This window comes from Varanus komodoensis, unplaced genomic scaffold, assembly GCF_004798865.1.
Source record: "Varanus komodoensis strain SLA01 unplaced genomic scaffold, ASM479886v1 scaffold20_1, whole genome shotgun sequence".
Classification (NCBI taxonomy): Eukaryota; Metazoa; Chordata; class Lepidosauria; order Squamata; family Varanidae; genus Varanus; species Varanus komodoensis.
The window spans coordinates 4,480,696-4,505,910 of record NW_025335587.1 but is presented as its reverse complement, the minus strand read 5'-3'; the positions used below and the strand labels follow the sequence as shown (position 1 = coordinate 4,505,910).

The window sequence follows — 25,215 nt, the reverse complement described above, 5'->3', positions numbered from 1 at the left end:
CCTTTTCATTACTGGGCCCAATTAAAGATGTCATTAAAGCCCTAAACATCTTGCAGCCTAAAAATGCCTCATAAAGCCCTCAGGACTATTTATCTTCCATGAATATTTTAAGCTCCCTTTAAAGCCATTGCTACATCTTGTGGTAGTGGTTCAACTGTGTGCTGTGCAAAAAAGTACTTACTTTTCTTCTGGCTGAAGGTGTGTGTTATACTTTCAGTCTATATAAATAAATGCAATGTAGCTAAACAACTGTTTATAAGGTGCATTCCTTGTCTCCAGTGTTGCCTGTCACTTTGAAGTAATTTAAACCAACATAATCTAGAGGGGTTTTGTTAGGATATTATTTGCTGTCAAACAAATGAAATGGGATGTGCTCTTGCCAGGCTCGATGTTGAGCCTTTCAGCCTTTTAAAAAAACTGAGTAGACTATTATTTTACCAAGCATATTTTACATTTTACTTTTGTAAGATGCTGTGTTAAATGCTGGTTTTTTCCATAGTGGTGGGTCTCAAAAACAATATAAATTGTGTTTCAGAGTGAGAAAGATAAACAAAAACATTGCCAACGGGGCATATTAAAATGCTTTGAAATACATGGATGATGGTAAATTACAGGAAACAATTGCATTGCTCCTAAAACAATGTGAATTACCAACATCCAAATCCATGTATACTTTGGCTTTTGAGACTCAGAGCGATTTTGATACCCTTTTTTGCTACTTTTTTGATAACAGAGGTTTGGATAATAAGGATTGTAATCTTCTGAAAATAAATTTTCTTGGTTGCTTTAGGTTGTTGCAGACTGAGCATCACTGTTTCCCTGCTGAAATGTCATTTAGTTAGTATGTGCAGCATGTGGTGGGGAGGGGCAGCCCTTAACACGAATCAGACTAGCATTACGTTTCTCCAAAGCTTCCAGATCTTTTCATGGTGCTAATCTCTATGGAGACCCCTAAATCCATGTAACATTCCTGAATGCAAATGTTTGCATTGGTACAATAACTTTAACAGATGTATGTGCAAATCCAATATATTCTCTTGGGACTCAAAAAGCACAAAAGTTTATTTGGCACAGTATTTTTCTCCTAATTCTGGACTTTTCCTACAAGACTTGGTCCTTAATAAATACTGTGTCAAAAACCTTGAAGTTTTACTTTAAAGAAGTAAATCTATTGCCATTTGGGGTAAGTGGGTCATTTATATAAAGTAGTCAGCATGTAAATGGTATATAACTTTGTGTTTTGCCACAGAAACAGGCTATGAGTTTCCATCATAAGCATTTTGAAGTTTTCATTTTGAGTTTTGTTTACTTGACATCTGAGACAGAACATTTCTGCCAATGTGAAATCTTGGAACTTCAAATTTGTCCTTTATAGAAGTATATGATTGAGAACACAAATGGAAATTCCTTCTCAATCAACATGCACACAATCATGCTATAAAATATTTACATAGCTTGGATTCTTTATATAGCTATGATTTTACTTGCCATATTTTGAAGTACAAGAAAAGGACAAGAGACAGTAATTTTTCAGGGGCTGTTTGCTTCTTTCCTTCTTTCTTTAGCACTGAGTGTGGCATGAAGATAACTGTTTGGAAATTGAAACAGCACTATAATACTGGATCAATTTCTTTTTGTTCTGTGGGAAATAGTCCTTAAACGAATGTCATGCGTAACATTTGATAAATCAGCCATTTGATTTATGAGTTCCCAATATCTCCAGTTAGGATGCGATCCAGTGGCTGCTGAATTTGGAGACCCAGCTCCAACCTTGGAAACTTACTCATAGATCTGGGCTGAGACCGCAAACTCAAATGTCCTCCCCCTGCCTTCACAACTGGTGTGGAGGGCACCATACTGGTTGCAGGACTTATGTTGGAAGAAAGAGTTCTGTGGGCATTTCAGGGGACAGGAGGAGGCCTGTGCTGCCAGCATAAGCAGCATTCTGGTGGTGCTTCAGCATCCTCACTTGGTGCTCTAGGACAAAACCCTTAGGTGGCTGAAATCATCTCCACATTCCTTCAGCTCCAGGTTCTTTGCACCTTCCATAGTATACTTGTAATCTGGAGAGTTGTAGGTAGCCTCCTTGGATTAGTCAGCCCACATTTCAAAACTGATTGTCTGCTTCATTTATTTCCTTCATTTGACAACCTGCTTTGTCTAGAATTCAACTGGTGCCACTCCTGTCAGGGTTTGACATTAGGAGTATATTAAGCTGCCTTATACTAAACCAGATGACACTTTGAAGGTACAGGAAAAGGAGAAACAAGAGACACTAATTTAGGTCCATCTGGCTGGTCCTGTTGATGTTGAATGGCAGGGAATTCTCCAGAGTTTCCAGCAGGATTCTCTTTCCCTGATTTGAATCTGGGATTTTCTACATTCCAAGCAGGGGCTCCTCCCTTGAGCTGTGCCCTTCCCCTGCTTATTGTATTAAAGTAAAATTGTAAAAACTATTTACAGTATAGTTTTTAAAAAGTAGTTTGCACATGTGCACTTAATGGTGCTCATTGTTCTTAAGTAAAGCCAGCATGTATGTTGGCATAGAAGAAGTTCAGCTGGAGCTGTGAGATCCAGGTAATAGCAGAAAGAAACACAATAGTACAGTTAGGAGCAGCAGTAGTATAAAACAAATTGTTACCATTTTGTTTAGGTTTTGATTACTGTCAGTTAAAGAGAATGCTTGTAAGTTGATTTAGGTTCAGACCAGCATACTGCCTCTGTTTCTACAATATTCTTTTGGCCTGGAACAGCATGAGTGGCACAGAATATTAGATTAACCCTATTAAATCAAGGGTTATTCACACAAACAGTGGGACCCCATGCTTTCCTTCCCACTGCAGCTTCCCTGTGCTCTTCAGATGTATGACTATGACAGATTTGTGAGTCATTTTGGAGGTTGTAGAGGGGAGAGGAAAATGTTGGTGGCTTCTGTTCACTGGCAGCTGCTCATGATAGGCTCTAAGCAGTTACCTGCATCTAAATACGCTGCAGGTTTCTAGCAAGGCCTGTGATGTGTAGTGTTATATTTTATATGTGTGGTGTTATAAGCCAAGGGGCTTGTTGTGCCATGTGAACCCTCTGTGGCTCATTTTGGGTGGCTTATAAGCTCATCTTCTTACAGACAATGATGAGTTGTAAGATCTAGTGACTACACCAGGGATTGCTGTTTTGTCTGAACCAAAGCAACATGACAAACCCAGGATCAACACAAATTGTTATAGAGCAGCTTGGCAAAAGTGGCAATAAAATCCTTGCCAGTCTACCCAATAGGCAAGAACCTCTGACAGTTTCCCTTAGAGTGCCCAAGTGACACTCGGGGGCAGCAGAAAGATTCTTTTTCCCTGCCTGAACCAGTGCCGCTTCGGTTGGTGGCTGTGGCAGAGGGTGAAGATTGGCTTACCTGCTGCAGAGCAGTGGAAATACCAAGTGTGATGGAGATTCATGCTGCCTTGGCCTCTTCTATGGGAGGTCAAGCAGAGCACATACCCTTTTCTGGTGCCACTTGCAAGCACTATCTAGTGGTAGCAACACTAGATGAGGGGGCGCACTCTGTCCGGCCTACTCTACCCTACTAGAGTAGGCCTAGCAGAATCCACTTGGCTCAACCACCTGCTGCTGTTGCTGAATGGTTGTGACACCAGATGGAAGCTCAGAGCTGTGGCAGTTCTGCTGATCTTGACAGAAGCAGCAACATGCCTCATTGTGGGATGAGGTGAGCTCTACTCATAAGTTGGGCTAAAGACTGCCAATCTCCACTCCTGTGTTGCTTGCTCTCTTTCTCCCCTGCTGTTGAAGCAGAAGCCTGGGCTTCCAACCCTATTTTAGAAATTAAGGTTTGAGCAGTATAACCAGAGTTACGTTATTACTTCAAATGTATGGCCACAGGATTGGTTCCAGTCACACAGCTGAATTTAGTGAACTTTACTGAAAAGAATGAACAGATCCTCTTTCCTGCCAGTGTGTGTATTTTAGCAAGAGAATAATTGCATACACTTTGCATTTGAAATAACATGCGAGTCTTGTCTCTACCACGCTCTGGCAATAATTTCAGAGAGAAACTTATTTTTTCTCTTCTGCTCAATATGATCAGAAAGGCGATATACCATTAGAAAAGCTCTTCTTCATTTTTTCAGCTTTATCTGTATGCTTTTAAGGGGTGGCTTTCTCCTTCTCATTCGCAGTTCCTTTCCCCTCCGTCTTGCTCTGAACTGGACACACTATTAGCTTCTCAACCACCCAGACCACACAATCTGTGTGATTTTTTCGGCATGTGCTAGTTGTGCCCTCTCAGTAGTTCTTTTTGTCCTGCCACTAGTCTGAGACAGCACAAGCACAGTAACTTCCAGATGTTGTTAACTTTTTGAATGTGGTGAATTAGCTTTGTCCTTCTTGTTGCCTCTTCCTAACTAGTATTCCAATGTGCAAGTTTTGTAAAAATTGTCCTGGGATGCTTGTAATGTACAGTGTATGACTGGAGAAGGCATAGAAAAGGGCAACCAGAATGACTGAGGGCCTGGGGTGACTCTCCTATGAAGAGGTTACAGTGTTTGGCACTGTTTAGCTTGGCCAAAAGGGGGAAGGGGATGATAAACATGTTTAATATGATGCATCCTGTGGAAGTGGTTACAGATATATTTTTCTTTCTCTTGTAAAGCTTTAACTGGAGACTTTTCAGTAAGCTGAATAGCAGGAGATTCAAAACTGATAAAAGGACCATCTTCTGCTTACAGCACATAGTCAGTTTATAGAACTAGCTACCATAAGATGCAGTGCTGACTGTCAAATTAGTCAGCTTTAAACATGGATGAGATGAATTGATTGATGGTGCAGCTGTCAATGACTAGCAGACATGACGGCTATATTCTAGTTCTGGTATTGGAGCTAACATGCCTCTGAGTGCCAGTTATTGGAAACACAAGTGGGATAAGGCTATTGCACTCTGATTTTTCCTATAAGTCTCTGGTGAGCCACTGTGGAAACAGAATGCTGGCCTAGGTAGGTCTTCAGTCTGATTTGCCATGGCTTTTCTTACATTAAGTTCTTAAAATCCCCACCTTAAAAAAAATCAAAAATATTTCAGAAACTTGGAGATGCTTCTCCCTCAAAAATACTAGGGTTTGAATCCAGTATAGCAGAAGCAGAATTCTACATATGCTGTATTGCTGGTTATCTCCTCCACCCTGCAGTGTCTTTCAACAAGCAACTCTTCCCCCTACAGCCCTGTACCATATTCCACACCAATCCATTTCTTCCCCAGCCCTCAGGAGCAGCCTTTTGAGTTGTACAGGAACAGGGAAAATGCCTACATGTGAGCCATTCTGGATCTTACAGATCAAGAGTGCTTACAGATGGTCATTTATTTTTACCTCCTTTATTTTAAATAATGTTATTCATATTTCCATAGAAATTGCCCAAGGTGATATTAGATACACAATAGCAAATATAACACAAAGAACGCTGTTCAGCAACAGGGTACAAGAATGCATATCACCTCACATTTTGAGTGTGAGCCTAAAAGGGAGAGCTTCCATATGCCAAAAGTTAGAGCCAAAGTAGCAGCCACATTATGAGTAACCACTCATAATAACTTCTGTCAGTTCCAGAAAATGCTTTCCTGAAGCAAAAATTACGTCACTCCTGTTTCCATCTCTCACTTTGTGGCAATATATATGCTACATCCATGAGAACAATGTATGGTGTGATGGTTAGAGTGCTGGATCGTGTACCCAGGACATCCAGGTTCTAGTTCCCACTTGGCCCCGAAGCTCACTGGGCCAGTCCCAGACTCTCAGAGTTGTTGTGAGGAGCTATGTAACCCCCATGGGTTCCTTACAAGAGGAAAAAAGACAGGATATAAATGCAATGTAATAATGCATCTTGCTTAGCCAGTAACTTTCTATTTGGTGCCTTTCAAAACAACCAGGTGCTACATCCCATAGAGCAGTTGCCAGAGCTACCATGTGTACTCCTTATCTTTCCATATGTTTCTCTGAGAATATCTGTAGGCAGCCTCCAACCCACGGAGTCAACTTTAGCAAAAACGGTTCCTTTCTGCATATTGGTTGTTGTTGAGATGGACCAAACCCAATTGCTTTTTAGCAAGTTTAACTATTGTTAAAAGCATTTGAAGTATGTAATTATAGCACATGACCTCAGTTAGCAATTTTACAAAATTAAATTTATTACATAAATCTAAATAGTTGCATATTTTGGAAATCAGTTATCAGCCAATTTAATTGAATGACTCCAACTTTTAGCATGTTTTCGTTGGACTGGAGTAAGTTCAGTGCTCATCTTTTGCATTAATTGTGTAATGTCTTGCTGGTTTTTACATACTTTTATGAATAGTAAGTTAAAAAACAAATACATAATCCAAATAGTTTGATGTAGCAATTTTCTGAACATGGAATATTCTGTGTACGCTTGCACACACAGGAGTGGGCATGAAGTAGGTCTCCAGATGTTTTGGGCTTCAGTTCCCACCATTCTTCACCATTCGATATTCTCCCAGCAGCCTCTGGGAGCTGAATTCCAAAGCATCTGAAGATCTATGTCTACCCATCCCTCATCTAATCTAGTGTGCATTGTTGGACAACTTGTGCCACTCCAGATGTTGTTGAACTACAGTTTTCATTTCCTTCAACTAGCATGGCCAATGGTAAGGGAAGGTAGGAATTGTGGTTAAAGAATATGTAGAATGCTAAAGGTTGTCTGTCCCTGGTCTAGTACTCTGCAGAATTGAGAAGACTATAGAACATGTTTAACATTTGCAGGATTGTACAGGCTGATACGGAAAAAGTTATTTAGCAAGAGTTTCTCCCTGAATTTCTCTAATTCTTCAGTTGTTCATCAGTTACCAGTTAGAAATTATTTTTGCTATCTTAATTTCTTCTTGCTTCAAATAACACTGAGACCACCATTTTGCAGGCAGAAATCAGTGCAGAATCGTTGCTCCCCCTGCTTCAGAACTACAAAAATGGTATAAATTTCCACATTGCAGACATGACTTCATTTTGACATTCTTTCCCCCCTCTTGCATGGAGAGCCTGTATAAACAAGCATTTGGGTTTGTTTTTAAAAGAGTAACTAAATTCTTCATCAAAATGTTGTTAGCTCTTTTGCTTATTTTTAATTCCTAGCTTCACCAGCAATTCTGCATACATTAATCCAGAGCTCATGTTCAGTATCAATATTTGCCGTGGAACCCGTGCCTGCTTTCAACTGAGTCCCTGAGTCCATCTTCCAGTAATCATTCTGGCCTTCTTTATGTTGCAGAATGTGTGTACCCATACAGGTCCCATGCAGCCCTCCTTGTGTAATGACTTTACCACACAATGGCCTGTCACTTGATCTTACTTGTTTATAAAACTATCCACATGCAATAGTAAGAATCAAGCTAGTTTCCTGCAAGCTTATGAAGCTGCCTGTGAGGATCTGGGCTGCTCTAGGACTTTGCCTCATGACCAGAACCACAATGGTCACCTCACTATTTGCAGGATTGGTCCCAGACCCTGCTGGAGCTCTTAGCCTCCTGATGAGTGCCAGTTGCAAGCCTGTATTAGACCCAAGCTTCAGTGGCTGTCTCAACAGCACAGAACTTTTGTGTTGCCCTGCCTTGCTGTGTTGCCTCAGCAGTGTAGGGCTTCCTGTAAGCTGTGGTTTAGTCCAGCTCATGCACCTTGCCAGATCTTTTTCCTGTCCTGTCTTGTTGCATCCTGCCTTCCCAAGTTCCCTCAGCAGTACAGGTCCTCTTGCTTGCTGTTGTATGGTCTGTGGTTGTATCTTGTCTTGTTTTGTCTCACCTCATTCTGTCTTACCTCCTTGCCTTGCTTGCTAAACTTTTGCTGTTCTTGAACGCTTGTGATCCTGCCTTAAGGTACTTGCACCTGTTTGTCTCCCTGGTTCTCCACTATTGGCTTGTTCATGACCATGTCCTTGTCTTTGGATTCCTAACCTTGACCTGCTCTGTGACTATGACTTGGACCTTGCTTTTAGACTTGACCACTGGATTTTGGACTGTTGTCATGCCTTGAGTTCTTTTTGCCTGGTTCTGATGCCTCTGTTTCATCTCTTGCTGCCCATGTCCTGGATCCTGACACTGTGTTTTAACATAATGGTTTGAACTTGTTCCTGGTTTGGCAGATGACCATTGTACTGGGGATTAAAAAATATGTTTCCACTGTGGTGTGCTTGTTTCTGAAACTTGCTTCCACACCATCAGAGCTCCATGGGTCGGTGGGAAGGAGCAGCTCAATTATATGGTAGTACCATCCCAGTGCTCCAGATCTCTTGGGGGCTGGCATGCTGCAGCTGGTTCTTATCATGTGTTTTATTATCATGGTTCTAGCATGCAACTCAAATGGGAAACCAAGTGAACAGTTTCTGCAACCTTGTGGAGTTCAGCAATGTTACCGCCTTGAGACACAGTGAAGGGCAGGATAGAAAAGCTTTAAATCAATAAATAAATCACATTGCAGCAAGCTTGGGTAACAACTACATATTCTTAATGCATATAAACCAAGCAAGCAGCAGTGTGAAGGAGAATTACAAAATTAAGAAAGTAATTGTCACCATGTAATAGGCAAGATTTCTATGCACAACTGGTGCATCTTTTTCCTGCTGCAGACGTGCAGTGATTGGCAGTTTCTTCTACTTTTAGCTTTTCAAAACACAGAAGGCCTTAAAAAAGCACAGGAGGCAAGACAGACTGGAAATGCTAGCACCCAAATGTATCTTTAGAGTAACCATGGATGATTTTCTTGGTCCTTTCCACTAATGGATCAAGGTTACTGTTAATAAAAATTCAGTACTTGAAGTCCTATTCTGAAAGGATAGTGTGCTGCTAGTTGCCAGTAAAAATGTTATTTTCTTTAGACATGTCATAGGTGCATTCTGTATGATGTCTCGAAACAGCAAGAATAAGCAAATGACCTAGTTTGGCAGACACCACAGAAGCCACAAAAGCTCTGGGGATAGTTAAGTATGCTAGGCAAATATTTCAGACCTATCTTTGTTTTGAATGTGAGTCATTGCAGTTTTATATGTCATTACAGCTATTTGTTCATTGTTCATAATTAGGTAAAATTCTAAAGTGCTACAGCAAAGTCTTGATATGAATCATTCTCTTTTCCACTCAGTCTTATCTCACTGTAAAGTTTCAATAGCTGTGTTTAACAACAACAGAAATGGCAAGCCCCACAACCCAAAGAACTAAAACATTCAGGAGCTATCACCACAGAAGTGATTTGGTTGATCCTCATATAAGTGCAAGCCCCCATTGCCTTCTAGAGACATCACCCCCCTGCAAAGGCATACAATGAAGCCCTGGCATGTTTTCATAAATGAAAAGCACCCTCAGGAGGCTTCAGTTTTTGGTGCAAGAGTGACAATGGGAAAAGGTATTTAACCCTTTATTCGTAATAATTTATCTGCTTGCTGTCATCCCACGCTCTGGGGGTTCCAGATTAATTGCTGTTACAAACATGAATCAGGAACTTTATTGGGGGGGGGGGGACACACAGTGGTTGGAGGGAAATAGTTTTGAAGGGGCTAAGCAACCCCCCACCGCTTCTCTGCTCAAAACCACAGCCCCTGAAATACAGTTATTATTTTAACAACAATACAATTTTGTTACAGATGCATTTACATGCAAGTTACAATTTGTCCTTTTGAATTTCCAGCATCTATAGCTTCATCTCTGACATGTTCTTAAATAAAGACCATTTCATATTTTATTTTTTAATGTGGGTATAAAAAGCACCTGCGTATTTGTTGTGAAACTTGGCTTTAAGCTCCTGCACACTATTCAGGATTGAATGCACCATATTTGTATTCTTCTGCTTGAGCATGAGTATGCTTGAGTATGAATAATCTCTTGAGTATCTTGTAGATTGAAAGACCTGATTTGCCACTTGATGCTACAACATGATGGGGCAGACAGAATGAGGCCTCGGGCTCTCATGACCCCCTCCTTCTCTCATCAGTGGGAAAAGGACTTTGCTACGTTGCCTTCAGTTTCAGAGTCTTATTTTATCATCATGCCCAAACTAGGGAATGTAGTTTAAAACAAGTCTGATTAGTTAAATAAGCCAACTTCATAATGTATTGCATATAGAAACATAGAAACAGAGCAAGTCAGAAGGGGTCTCCCGGGCCATCTAGTCTGACCCCCGGCTCCAGCCGGTTCCGCTGATGACATGCCTACCATGTGCATGTCTAGCCTATCCTTAATACCCTCACTGATGGGGCCTCAACCACCTTCCATGGAAGCCCCTTCCAGCTGCTCTACAGCCCACTCCATGCCCAGGTTTTCCATATACTGATCTTGTTTAAAAACGGATTCCTAGTTTAAACCATGAATCCTAGTGTGTTTGTTACACCAACATGTTTTGTGGAAAGTGATACAAATATCTGGCAAAGTCCTCCTCCTGACAGTGTCAGAGGAGAAGGGGTTAGGTTAGCAGTCAATCCTGGCCTACAGATTTGCTCAGGCTTGATCCGCTCCTAGATAAATGGCGCTAAGTAATGTTTTAGTGTTGTACAGGAACCCACCAGTGTGTGTTCATGTGTTCAAAAATTACAGGTATGTGCCTGTATTAGGGCCACAATTCATTGGGTCTCCTGTTGGATAGGCATATCCCAATGACTCTCACAATAGGGAGTACCTGTTATTCTTTGTGGTCTATGTGCACCACACATATGGGCTCTTCGCGCATCGTGGAGCAGTTTTCCGGGAAGATTCTAAAGCTGACTAATTAGTATTCAGCGGGAGCCCGGTCCCCTATGCAGGTAGCATGAGGGTAGGGCTCTGGCTGAGACCTCAGTTCTTCTTCGACTGCCATCATGAGTGCATTGGGAAGTTCTTCTCCATCCTACCTTGAGAGCTATACGTAAAAGCTCCCACTGGTCAGGTTTTTTTCTCTCTCTCTTCTCTCTGTTGCTTGAAGTAATCAATCAATCAATCAATCAAGAAGAAGAAGAAAACAAAAGTTATTCATATCCCTTGGCAACCGGGGGTTTCTGTTGCGCCTTGCCGGCAGGCAATAATACTCAAAGCTGCTTTTTGCAACAACCTCATGCGGTAGTAAGCTCCCACCAACCAATGGCCACTCCCTTTGTTTGTTTTGCCTGGGAGAGTCTCGTGTCATCTTGTCTTGTGATAACTGCTAAGCTTTTACAAAGCAGGCAAGGAAGCACCGGGCTGACCATTTAAAAGTAGAACTTTGGAGCTGCGCTTTACATGCCAAAGACCTTCAGCCGTCTACTTCTGCAGCTTTGGCTCAAAACCCAGACGGCTTGCAACTTCTCCCACCTGCAAAAATGCCCAAGGTGGCAAAACAAAAGGAGGAAAAGAAAGCAAAGCCTCCAAAGTCGCTTACCCATTCATGCTCTGAGTCATCTATACCTAGCGGCCTCCCGTGTACTGGAGACGTGGCGTCACCCCAAAACCAGGAGAACCAGGGACAATCTCTACAACCCTTCTAACCTCCAAGGAACACTTCAGTGTCTGAAGGAGAGATTTGGGAGTCACCGATCCAGCCTTCTCAGTCAGCCCAACCTCCAGTACAAAGCTGGGCCTCGCCCTCACCCTCGGTACTGAGTGTATTTCTCCAGCCCAAGAGACAAAGAGCCAAACGATGCTCTCAATCTCCCCAGGCTCAGACCCCTCATAAAAGACATTGATCTCCCCCAAGGTATCAAGGGAATTTTGATTCTGAGTTCTATGTAGAATGCTGGGGATCCATCGGTTCAAGATAAGGATCCCATTGGAGCCTGTCGGGTTCGGAACATGACCCCTTGCCTAGTCCCAGCTCTAGCGGTCCATTCCAGCAACTGGCTTGTGACCCTGCCAATTTTCTAAAGTTCACAGATAGGCGACCTCCATCTTCCTTGCTCAGCCATCATACCAACAGAACCAAAGGTCTCTCCAAAGGAGGGCAATATACCTCGGTCTCAATGGCATCTTCTCCGAACTGGCAATCTGATGCTCCCCCAGGTTTCATGACGACCTTCTCAGACCTATCCTGGCCACCTGAGGATACCGCATTCTTTGCATCCCAGGTTCTTTGAATGGTCCATAGTGTAGGTCTCCATCCTAGACAGGAACCCTCGAGAGCCAAAGACCCAGTCTTCAAGGCTGTCTTTGCAGAGTCTGCTGGACCTGTTATTATCCCGCTCCTCCCGACTCTACTGGATGCAATCCATCATGAATGGAGATCCCTGACATCCATGGACCCACCACCATGCTTCCTTGAAAATATGTATCGCATATCTAGCAGACCTCTTGAGCAGGATTTTTACCACATGCCACAAGTGGGAACTCTATCCTGCAGTCCTTCAAACCTTATGGGACCATTGGGGCATGCCTCAGATAGACTTGTTTGCTACTGAACACAACAGAGTCTGCCCCCCAGATTTGCTTGAGAGCCGGTCTCAGCAAGCAGAGTCTTTGGGAGACGCCTTTCTCCTATCCTGGATCCGGAAATTGTTTTACCTATTTCCCCCCTTCCTGCTGATTCTGAAGGTCTTGCCGAAGATCTTGCAAGATCATACAAATCCGATCCTCATCGCTCCTTAGTGGCCCAGGCAACACTGGTTCCCTCTCTTGCTCGACCTGCCCAAATGGACATTCTGCCATCTACCCCACAGGGATGACCTGTTCTCCCAAGATCATGGCAGAACTCTCCATCCTAACCTATTGACATTTCATCTCATGGAATGGAGGATTTGTCAGACTTTGTTCCTCCTAACCTCCAGTTTGTACTAGAACATCACTTAAACCATCCACTTGCAAATCTTACAATGTGAAATAGGCATCCTTTCAGGCCTTTGCAGGCCAGCATAACTGCGCTCCAGCTGCAGCCTTTCTAGTTCATATCCTTTCATTTTTGAACTCCTTATACAAAAGAGGCCACTCCTATTCGTCGATTAAAGTCTACATGGCTGCCATATCGGCTTTCCACAATCCAATCCAGCATCTCTCATCCCTTCATTCGTAATTTTCTCAAGAGGTTCCTGAATTTAACTCCTCCCCTCAGACAACCACCTCCATCATGGAGCCTGTCTGTTGTCCTCCACGCACTTTCCAAGTCTCCCTTCGAGCCTATGCATTCATGCGACCTCCACCTCCTGTCGCGAAAAACAGCCTTTCTTGTCGCCATCAGTTCTGCCTGTCAAGGAGCTGAACTGGCAGCCCTCCAGATTGACGCTCCATATACATTCTTTCATAAACACAAAGTTGTCCTCTGGCCTGATCCTACCTTTCTGCCTAAGGTAGTGTCATATTTTCATGTGAATGAGCTAATAATCCTGCCCTCGTTCTTCCAGAATCCGTCTACTCCTATAGAGACTGCATTATATTCCCTCTATGTCAGAAGGGCTCTTGCCTTTTATAAATCAAGAACCCAGTCTCTCAGGAAAACTCAAAGGCTATTCATCCTTTATGATGCACCAAACAGAGGACACCTGGTATCTCCTCAAAGGCTCTCTAGGTGGATCGTCCATAACATTCGCCTGGCCTATGACCTCTCTCGCCTTTGACTTTCTGGGCCTGTCAAGGCTCACTCGACTAGAGCCACGTCCACCTCCTCTGCACTCTATTCTGGAGTGTCCCTGACTGACCTCTGTAAGGCAGCCACATGGTCTAATCCGTTGACCTTTGTTAAGCACTACCACCTCGATGTCAGGTCAAGAGAGGACTGTGCCTTTGGCAGATCCGTCCTCTCTGCTTTGCTGCACTGAGCGACACCACCCTCCTCCTTGAGGGAAGCTTGCCAGTTGGCCATATCTATGATGCACAGAGACCACGAAGAATAAAGACAGGTTTTCTTAGCTGTAACTGTCACTTTTTGAGTGGTCATCTGTGCATTCACACATACCCACCCGCCATCCCCTCTGGTGTCTCTCTTGGACACGTGGGTTATTCTTCATCATTCATGCAAAGATGACGGTGGTCTCAGCTTTGAACTGAGTTCTCGACCGGAGCCCTACCCTCATGCTTGCTGCGTAGGGGGCCAGGCTCCTGATGAATACTAACTAGTCAGCTTTAGAATCTTCCCAAAAAAACACTCCACACATGTGCAAAGAGCCCATATGTGTGAATGCACAGATGACCACTTGAAGAACAACAGTTACAGGTAAAGAAACCTGTCTTTCTGCACTGGCTGCAACATCATGCTAAATGATGAATTATGGTTTAAAGTGCTTTCAAATGCTTTTATGTTCTTTTGTTCATGTTTATGTATCATATCCTGGGAATGTAAAGTAAAGGGTGAACTATAATCTAAATAATAAATAAACATATACATGCACTAACAAAAGGCTAAGGAATCATTCTACAAAAAAGTATTTTGACAATATGCAGATTTATGTGCAGATATGATCAGTCAACTAAGATTTCTTAAATTGTGTGATAGCCATAGCCTTTATCAAATTTGCTTTGAAAGTTACTCTGCTCATTCCGACTCCCATACCAAATTCATATTTGGGGTCTTAGCTTAATAATGAGGTATACAGCTGATGAAATTACCAGATAACTGGTAATTGTGCCTGCTTGGTCCTCTGAATACTGTAGATGCAATGTACTTGTTTTTTTTTTTAATGTGAGGTAGAAAAATGTGTGGGTTGACATTCCTACATGGTTCAGTTGGTGTTCACTGGTGGATTGTTTGATGACTGGAGAAGGTTTACCCCCAAGCTATGAAGATTCATGGCTAGAATCTTCTTTTTTAGAAACAGCTTGTCTTTCCTGCTGTTCCCATGTGGTTCTAAGGTTTTGCAGTGCCAAGTGTGGCTTATATACTTGGAAAGATTTGAATACTGATTTTTTAAAAAGGATTATTTCTGGTTTGGTGTGTTTGGGGTCTCTTTTTTAAAACCAAGAAATCATGCTGTGGTATCTCTGAAGTCATATTTGTTTGTGTGTTATAGGATAAGGGGTGGAAATCTATGTATTCAGTAAATCTTTAGTTTAATGTCATGAATTTTGGGAGTTTATTCTTTCTTTTTTTCTCTCTTGTGGAGGTAGTACAGATAAGTGTGCATGTTCATAACAGAAGCATTGTTCAAAAGTAAAGCAAAAATTAGTGGAATAAAGAAAACAGTCATTTGAATGTACTGCATATATATTTGGAAACCAATTCGGACAGTACCATTATCAGTGCAAAAATAGAGTGATACGCCTATTTCTGTAAATAATAATAATAAAAAACAAGAAGTAGTGGCAAAACATTGCTGCATTGCATGAAGAAAAAAGAAAAGGAAATGCTCTTGCCTCATAGTCACAAAGTATATAGGGTAACCATACCCATGATTCAAAATCCGCCACATTGCCTGTATTGTAGCACTTGAGCACACATCTAAGAAATATGCAAAATTTTCCACATTTCTCATATGCTGAGTTGATTGTATTTATTTACCTATGTTCAGAGGAGTTTGGTTACAGTATCATCTATATCACACCCTTGTGTATAAGAATTGGAGCTTATCTACTCTGACACAATGAACTGTACAGTTAGACTCATACTCACTACTTACCTTTCCATTTTATTTTCACTTTTTTCTTCTCATGAAGTGATGATACATGAATACAAACACAGGGCTTGATCAAGCAAATGTTATGATTGGAGACAGTCACAGTTAGTTATTTACTTGAGCAGAAATATTTATCATTGATATGCCAAAGCCACTGTGGTGTGGTTAGAAAGTTGAATTGGGGATCTGGGTTCTAGCCCCCACGTGGCCATGAAACTCACTGGGTGACCTTGGACCAGTCACTTATTCTTGGCCTAACCTACCTCACAGGGTTGTTGTTGTTGTTAGGATAAAATAGAGGAAGAGAGTTTCTTGTAAGAAGTAAAAGGACAGGATTTGAATGTAACACAATAATAAATGGGTGTCATAATTAGGTCAGAGCATGAAATGAACGGAGAGTGTAAAGCTGTAGTAATTGCATTGCACAGTGTGAAGCATCTTCAAATAGAAAGAAAGATGGTGTTGTAGCTATTAAAATTAAGCCTTTCAGTTTGAGGGGTGGAAAATAAAAAGAATCTGCAGTTAAACTTACTGACTTTCTCTTACACTGATCTGGAAAAAAAAAATTGGTTGATTTACTTTTAAAATAGGATTAACTCTTAAGTGTAAAAATTGTGATTTTCATAGAATGAAATTAGATTAAATACGATGTGTGGAACTTATCCTTTTCATCTGTTCTTGGTAAACTTCAGTATGTAGATAAAAAATGAGAAAGAGGCAAGATAGCCTAATTTTTCTGCCAGCAGTGTCAAGAGAGTACAGAAGAAAATAAACAAAGTTCTTGTTCTAGTCTCACAGCATTTTGAATTGACTTAATTTTGTTGCTTGCTCAATCTATTTCTATTTAATGCTGATATATGCTGAATATCCGTCCCTCCCTCCCATTCTCACTCTGTGTGTGTGTGGGGGGGGGAGGGGGGTCTGTGCTCCTGGACCAAAGGCAATGTTCTGTTATCTTGGCTTGTTTGTCATTGTTGGAACTGCCATTTGGCTAGCATGTTCTTAATGGCAACATGGCATATAGGTGATGTTACCCTTACATTAGAAACATTAGATTATTGTTACTTGCCCCAAATTCTAAAATGTTTATCTGGATTTGATATTTTATTCCTCTTTCATGAAAGAACAGACTACTCACTGGAAATGTAAATACTGCTGGCATTATTTGGAGACCACTGCTAATTCTCTCCAAAAATTATCCTCCAGTGGCATGTGTGTTTTCTGTATATATGTTGCACTTTAGTTCTGCCTCTGGTCATGCTATCATGATAAACATGCTAAAGTGATTGCTATTGTATTTCAGAATTACATTGCTCAAGGACTAAAAGGAAAGTATGTACGCAAAAATCTACAGCCTTGTGGCTTGCTTTGGATTTTTCTTGGAGCAGTTCCTGGTATAGAATAACTGAACCCATTCCATATGTGAAAAGGCTATTAATAGTCCAGTAATATTGACATGTCCTTGAGAAGCAGAGGGACTATGGGCAGAAATCCAGTATAGAGCACTGCATGTTGCAAATACGGCCACCATTTTAGATGAGAAAATGGAACCATTCAATGCTTGCATAGATTTGTGAGAGAGTGGATCTATGCAAGCTTCCATAGATTTCTCCATTTTTTATATTTGCATTTTTGTCATTCAAAAGTAATACCTCTGTACAGAATCCTCACATTAAAAATGAATAGTTCAATAGAACTATTGATCAGAAAGAGATCCAGTGCCACTTATTCCACTATACTTCCACAAATCAATCTATGTTATCAGGGGATCCAGCAATTTAAAAAGTCCATATGAGCTATGAGACAACCAATTTATCAGAGGGGTATTTTGCACAGAATATATTGGTGATTTTTCCTTTTGGGTTTGCAAAAGGTGGCTTAGTGACTACAGCCCCCGTTTCCAAGAATGTATTTTACATTTTACAAGATACCAAATTCTTGTACAAAAAGGCAAATTCCCTGAACCTCCATCCAGCCAGATACCATTACAATCAGGTCCAACTTCTGGGTAAAGTTTCCCTCTGACACCCAAGCTGTTTCTGCTGTAGTATTAGCTTTTTGAGCAGTTTATTGGGTTTCACTGCCTGCTTGTGTAACCTCCCTTTTGGCAAGATCTTGGGAGCAGCCTCTTGCCCTAATAGAGTTACTTGTTTGCTTTTGTTGGTCTTCTTAAACCACCTAAAATTATCCCAGGTAGAAAGAATAGTATAATAAGCCCAGAAGGTCTGTCATTTCCAGCAAATGGCCAGAGCATGAATGTTTACAGGTCCTGTTGGCCAAGTCTTTAGAAGGAATGAGAGTGAAGACAACTACATTTAGTTGCAGTAGTTAACATAGTAAGGGTGCAGTCCTGTGCACATTTAGGCAGAAAATAGGACCACAGTGACTGGGGCATGCTGGAAACCGGAGGCCTCCTTTCTCTGAACTTGGATAGGCTTGCACCTTAAGTAATTTGTGTGGTAGCTGTGATAGTGTCTGAAACATCAGATAAAGGGTGGGGCGTGGGGATACCTTAATTGAAGTGGCAGCTGGGGGGTGCTTAATATTATAGTTAAGGCACCTGAATAAAAAGCACAAGGAAGGAGGATGTTTTTCTTTTAAAAATGAAACAAAAGTAGGCCTTCGTGCCTGGATAAGGTTTCAGGTATTGTTTTGTGAGAAGGTCTTTGGATCATGCTCAAAATAGCTGTCATATTATTTGACTTGAACCCAGTGGAATTCTTTGCTTCTTGTGAAATTATTCTTTTTCATGCTCCATGTGTTACTGAGCAATTTGAAGTCACTAATGCTAGTAACCAAAACAACTACCAAAACTATGGCTGCAATCTTGTGCTGGTTTAGCTACAACAAGATCCATTGAGCACAGTGAGCTTCCAATTAATACCCACAGGCTTGTGTTGTGAATGTTGCATATTGAAGAAGCCCTAATGAATGTGTATGTTATTTTTGTCACTGTATTGGTGGCAGTTAAAGGTAAGCTTTAATTTTGTGTATTTTGGGGTATACTTCAGTTTTAAAATCAAAGAAAGAGGTCAGAAAATACAGACAGGATGTTCACTAATTCAAACACAGTAGATTTGCTGAGATAGCAGAAGAAATTCTGTCCCACAATGTATGTGGTCATATAGCCCTATTCTTTCAAAGCTGCAAATAACAGGTAATTTTCTTGAGGTCATGCACATCAAAGGGGGAATTGGGGCCATTTAATTAGGAATGGATCCCTGATTTAAGAAAAGTTCTTTTTTCAAAAACGCTTTTGGTAAAGCATACATTTTAAAAATGTAACCTTTATTAGTGTGATTTATTTTAAGTAATGCTTGCTATCTTTTTCATACTGAGATGCTAATAATATTTTGAAACTGAAATAAATATCCCTGCTAGAGCACTGTCTTTGGACACATTCTGAGATCATTCTTGATTCTTCAGAATTAGTTGAACAATTGTGATGGGCAACAGACCAAACTCTACATTAGGTTCTGCAATGAAATGCCAAGCTATATTTTGTTGGTGTTTTTGAAGCATGCCCTGCATTAGGAACCAGGTTGTATACCTCATCCTATCTTTATATTTTGAATTAAAAACCAGGAAGCTTTGTAAAGCCATCTATAACCACAGTTTTTGTAATAGGAGTGAAAATGGTTAGTTCCTTGCTAGGTTTTCAGTATGGGGAAAAACGGAATTGCTGCTGAAAATCTCTAAAATTGGTAAATGTTCAAGTGTAGCAAAAGTTGGCAAAAATGGTTTCAAGGCTGTACAAAAATGAGAGTGCTGAAGTTCCACTGGTTTTAATTATATCCATTAAAAGCAAGAGAACTGAAGCACATTTAATTGCATGGTATTTTTTTTCAGTGTTGCACAAACCATCTTTACATTTGTAATTGTTCTTATTTTACATTTAAAAAAAAAGCTTCTGCCCTTGACTTACTCAAGAGTTTTGCCAGGTTTGGATCAACAAAGTCTGAAATGTTTATTGTTTTGCAAAATTCTTCCTTATATTGCTTGGTAGATAAGGGTTTGCACTGACCTGTGGTCTCTTCCCCATGTAAAAACAATAACCTTGAAAGGTTAGTTTTTCAAGCTACAATATAATTTGCAAAACAGTGACACTAGATTGTAATGAGTAATTCATTTGGAATTGGATCTTGATTAAGTTGTCTTCTGTTCTTGATTTTATGAAGCTGTGTGCCAATTCTAGGTGGAACATGCTGAAGGGAATAAAGGAAATGCACCAGTAGTCTCATTGAAGAGCTCATCATTATGTTTTTTTCTTTCACCTCTCCTTTCTCTAACAGTGAATGGTGGCTACAAACATTGTAATCTGGTATCTGAGAAGAATAACATGATGGACGTTGAGATGACAAATAGCTTGGGGTCCATGTGTAGACAGAACCTGCTCATCCATTCAGGAAACTCGCTTACCCGAGACCACCCGTTGCCTTGTGAAAGACTCCTACATGTTAGTCACCTGAACTTATCTTGCTCAGACACAAGGTATTGTTACCAGTTTTGATTGCCTTATGTACTCTCTCAGTTTTGACATTGTCACAGCTCTGAAAACAGCTCCCTTCTGAGTATGGTCCAGTAGTTGTGCTGCACCCCTTTCACCACCTTGAGTCTGTGAGGAATGGCACCTTGTACCTCTGTAGTGTCCTCCTTTTGCGTTTAGGACTCTATAGGAGAAAATGTAGTTCAGGATGGAAGGCCAAGTCCAGCTAATGTATTATTTTTACTGCAACAACATCCCCAACAGGTGGTCATGCAGCCTCCAACAAAGGAGAGTTCACAACCTTTCCAGGGAACCTTTCAACTGTCCTTTGCCAAACAGCTCACATCATCAGGAATTTCTTCCCAAAGTTTTGTTGAAATTCCCTTTCTGGTAATCTGAACCAATTGTTTCTGATCATACCCTCTGAGTCAGGGACAACAGCAAACCACTTATGTGACAGACCTTCAGATATATATAGTCAATATAACTGAAGATGACTATTGTACTACATTTGTATCAGTTTCCTCCATTGCCACAACCTCTGGTGTGGTTCCTGTAGAAATCAAGATTGGGCAGTTACAGAGGCTGCTTGATGCATTTTCTTTTTCCCTCTTTTAGCCAAACATGCAGCATCCACATGCATAGATGATGACTGGATAAGAGGCTCATGTTAGATCAGCGAACATGCAGATGAAGCATCAGTCTCCTTCTACTGTCTGATCCCTCAGGGTTTTCTTGGGCCTCCTGAATGGACTTCCTTGAAATATTCTTCAAAACTTGCTAATGAGTTGGAGATGGCAGCAAAGTTATGGAATTCCTGTTTTACATGTGTGAGGTTTGATCAAGAAAGAGTTTGTAGTAGGTTGCCTATGGGGCTATGGGTTTAAGATCACCAGCCTACTTGGGTTTATAATGGATTTATATTGGATCAAAGCTCTGATACTTCAAACGACAGCATGAGGACAATGAGAAAATGTTAAAATAATTCTCAAACCAGTATCTCCTGTAAGACGGAATTATAAACTGCTATTAGATGGGACACTTGTGCTTTTAAAAAACAATTCCCCACACCAATCCTATCTCCTTTCAAATTCCCATATGCAGAACAATTAATATATTTTTGTAAAAAGTACATTGCTGATATTTGCTTTTATGACTCTGGTATAAACATTGGATAACTGATTTTGATATAACTTCTCATTCATTCATTCATTCATTCATTCATAAACTTATATTTTGGTGTATTAGCCCAAGGACTCTCTATTAACAGCAGAACTATATTCCCGTCTGTGTGCTCTATTAATTATGATAAAGTAAAACCCTAAATGTTTAACCTACTTGTTATAAAGTAATATTTTACCGATTTTAAACCAGATACCCTTCTATGAGGATGCAGCTGCTATGGATAAAAAGATACCTGTCCAGATATTTGGACAAAATCCAGTGCTTTATGACAGGATTTTCCCTATGTTTCCTCTTCCCTGCAGCTCCCTGTGCCCTCCCAAAATCTGCTCCTGGGGATTCACCAGAGCATACTTTGAGAGCAGGTGACTGCAGGAGAAAAGCGGCATTGCCTCTCTGCCTGTTTGACTGCCAAATTCATTCTGTTGGTGAGAGGGGCTACTTGGATACAGCCCACTGCCTTTTGCCAAGCCTTAACCTTTTGAAGAATCTGAAGGGTGGTGGTGGGGAAGTACTTCAAAGTAGCAGCTTTTTATCTGAGATATTTGAATAATAAGTGCTCTCTGTCTAGAGTCATTTAATCCAAACTTCCATAGATACAGGATGAGGAAACAAGGCCTCTGGCCCAGTCAGGGAAATGTTGCTGCTTTTAATTTTATTATATATGTTTGCTAACTGCATCTTGACCTAGTTATGAATCCACATGGTGCTTACTGCTAACAAGCTGGTTTTATTCTGTCATTGAAGACAATTATGATGCAAAGATAATTGGGGCTGGAGCAAACAAAAGGAGGAAGAGAAGGCCCTGCTTAGATCTTTTCAGGAGCTTTTTGAAAAATCCATAATGAGGAAATGACAGATGTCTGTATTCAGGGGATCATAGTACTCACTTACGAAATATGAACTCCTTACAACTCTGTCTCAGGGAAGATTCCCAGAACAACGCAGGATTATATGCCACAGAACATGAGAGAGACACTATTGTGATATAAAGCAGCAGGTGCCTGAGGTAATTCTATTTACTCCTAAAGCTTCGCCTATGTTATGTAGGTTTTGCTTTTTTCTCAGTAACTGGAACAATGTAGGATGTACATCAGTAGTTCGCAGAGGTTATGCAGTTTGTTTATTTGCTTGCTTGCCTTTGTCACCTCTACTTCCATATAAATTTTTGTTTCTACACACTTATTAAAAGTTACTCACTCTGATGTTATCCCATATTCTTGGGGCATTTTAAAAGCTCACCCTTCTCAATTAGCTTTGCCAACTCCTGAAATTGTCTCTAACTCAAGCTCTCTGAAATTAGTGACTAGGTAGGACCCCACCACATGCAGATGGGAGCTGTTGTATGAGGCTTGATTGCTACTGTGGCCAGATGCTTAATATAGCCCACTGTGTTTCAGGGGACTGTCAATTTATTGGAAATCAGGATGCCAGTCTGAGATGGGCAGTTTCACACACAATTTTGGCACCTTACTTTTCAACATTCAGCTTGACTCCTGAATGTCTATTTTAATTCATAGTGACATTCATGCAGATTTTATATATCTCAGTTCCAAACTTTGATAATTCCTCATGGACTCTGTGCCTGCATGGAGAAGGTCATGTAGCTGTTAGTGTGGGTGAAAGCCCCTCTTCCTGTTCCCTGTATCTGAACTGATGGCTTCTTCTAGCATGTTAGCCTCTGTACTGATGGGACAATGTTTTGTGGAATAATTGCAATCAAGGCCATTGCAACAGTGGCTTTGAGGACATTTGCCACTAGATTGCCAGTGCAGCTCTCCCTTTGTAGATGGTATGAAGTCAGTGAAGCGGTGCCTTTTGACAACATTTTGGATGCTCAGCTCTCTGTGGACTGGATTGGACCTATAAACCAGAGCACTTTGCTGCTTTAATTAATCTCATGCATGCCACCTCTGGGCCACCCCGGGGACGGAGGACACCAGGGCCACGCCAGGGCCGCTGCTGACGTTGCGGAGGAGGGCGCTGCCATCTTGCTGCCTTTTTGTGCCCCTCTCTGCTCCCCCCCCCGCCAGCGTCGGTGAGAGCAACGCCGGATTGGGGGTGGGGCGTGCAGGCAGGCGCCGGCTTAACCCGCCGGATGCAGCCTGGGGCCGGCAGCCAAAGGGTGGTCGCCACTGTTTGTGGCCGTTCATGGCCATGCAGGGCTGGTGGGAGGCTAGGTCGGTGGGTGGAATTTTGTATCGGGGGGGGGGGTTAGACGGGGAGTTTAATACTGTTTTAAAGTTTTATTGTATTTTAATTTGTTTTTATGGAGTCGTCCCTGGCCATGTCAACGGTTGAGTTACCTAGGGAGCGTGTGGGCGCCGCCATTGGGGTGGTCACGGGCAATGGACGTTACAGCGGTGGGGGTTTAATGTGTCTGCGTAGAAGAAGGAGGGACAGATGACTGACACCTGTCCCTCCTTCTGGTTCTACCCCCAGCCAGAGGGTTCCAGGTAGTCTTGTCAACCGCCCCTCGGGCCTGACGGTGCTGCTGCTTAATGCCAGGTCGGTCCACAATAAATCTTCCCTCATCCATGACTTGATTGTGGATGAGGGGGCCGACCTGGCTTGCATAACAGAGACCTGGGAGGGAGAGGAGGGGGGGATGTCGCCTTCTCTCAAATGTACCCACCTGGGTATCTGGTTCAGCACCGTCCACGCCTGGAGAGGAGGGGAGGGGGGGTCGCTTTGGTTTACCGAGCCTCCATCTCCCTCACGGGACTTCCAGTGCCTTCGAGGCCAGGGCTGAAGTGCCTCTACTTGGTGTTGGGCGACCGAGACAGATTGGGGATTCTGTTGGTGTATCGTGCACCCTCCTGCCCAACAGACTCCCTGCCTGAGCTGACGGAGATCATCTCGGACCGACCCATGGACGTGGACACACCCTGGACCTGGTTTTCTTGGCAGGGCAGGAAGAAGGTGGTCTGAGGGTGAGGAATTTATGTCTGACACCCCTGTCATGGTCAGATCACTTCCTCGTGAGGTTTGTGCTTGAGAGCAGCCTCTCCCTCTGTAAGGGTGCGGACCCGATTGTGTGGGTCCGCCCCTGGAGCTGGATGGATCCCAACGGATTCCTGAAGGCCCTGGGGGAGTTTCCGGCTGACAAGACTGGTGCTCCTGTCGAGGTTCTGGTCGAACTATGGAATGGGGAGATGACTAGGGCTACTGACACGATCGCTCCTAAGCATCCTCTCCCACCAGGCAGAGCCCACTCTTCCCCTTGGTATACATCTGAACTGCGGGCGATGAAGCAGGCTGGGAGACGGCTAGAGCATAGGTGGAGGAGATCACGGGATGAATCTGACCGAACACACTTAAGAGCCCACTATCGGGCCTATACTGTAGCAGTGAGGGCGGCACAAAAGAAATCCTTCTCCGTTTCCATTGCCTCCTCAAAATGCCATCCGGCGGAGCTTTTTCGAGTGGTACAAGGGCTGGTCCATCCTGGCCCTAAGAAAGATCTGGTTCTACCCTCGGAGGCCTGTTGTGACAACTTTGCCAAGCATTTCGTGATGAATCGCTCAGATTCGTCACGAGCTAGACTCTACTAGTGATTCAGAGGCTTCTGGGGAGATACCAGTGTCACTGTCTGGTCCAAAATTAATGAATGAATTTCAGTTATTGCGGCCTGATGATGTGGACAAGGTGTTTGGACGAGTACGTCCCACCACTTGCCTATTGGACCCTTGCCCATCTTGGTTAATAAACAACACCAAGCATGGGATTGGGACCTTGATCTTGGAAGTGGTTAACGCTTCTCTGAGGGAGGGTCGGGTACCTGCCCCTTTAAAGGAGGCGGTAGTCCGACCGGTCCTGAAGAAAGCGTCACTGGATCCAGAGATGGCCACTAATTATAGACCAGTGGCCAACATCCTGTTTCTGGGCAAGGTGTTGGAGCGGGTGGTGGCGGGACAACTCCAAGCACTCTTGCATGAAACTGATTATCTGAACCCATTTCAGTCCGGCTTCAGACCCGGGTATGGCACTGAATCTGCCTTGGTCGCCCTGTA

The 25,215-nt window shown here is 42.3% G+C and overlaps 1 protein-coding gene across 1 annotated transcript in view; it reads left to right on the top strand.

Moving 5' to 3' along the window:
- GLIS1 (GLIS family zinc finger 1) overlaps positions 1 to 25,215 on the top strand; it is a 255,035-nt gene that overhangs the window by 84,495 nt on the left and 145,325 nt on the right. The window contains exon 2 of the mRNA XM_044430459.1: positions 19,827 to 20,025. Within this exon, the coding sequence (XP_044286394.1) occupies positions 19,827 to 20,025 (199 nt within the window). The remainder of the gene's footprint in view (positions 1 to 19,826; positions 20,026 to 25,215) is intronic.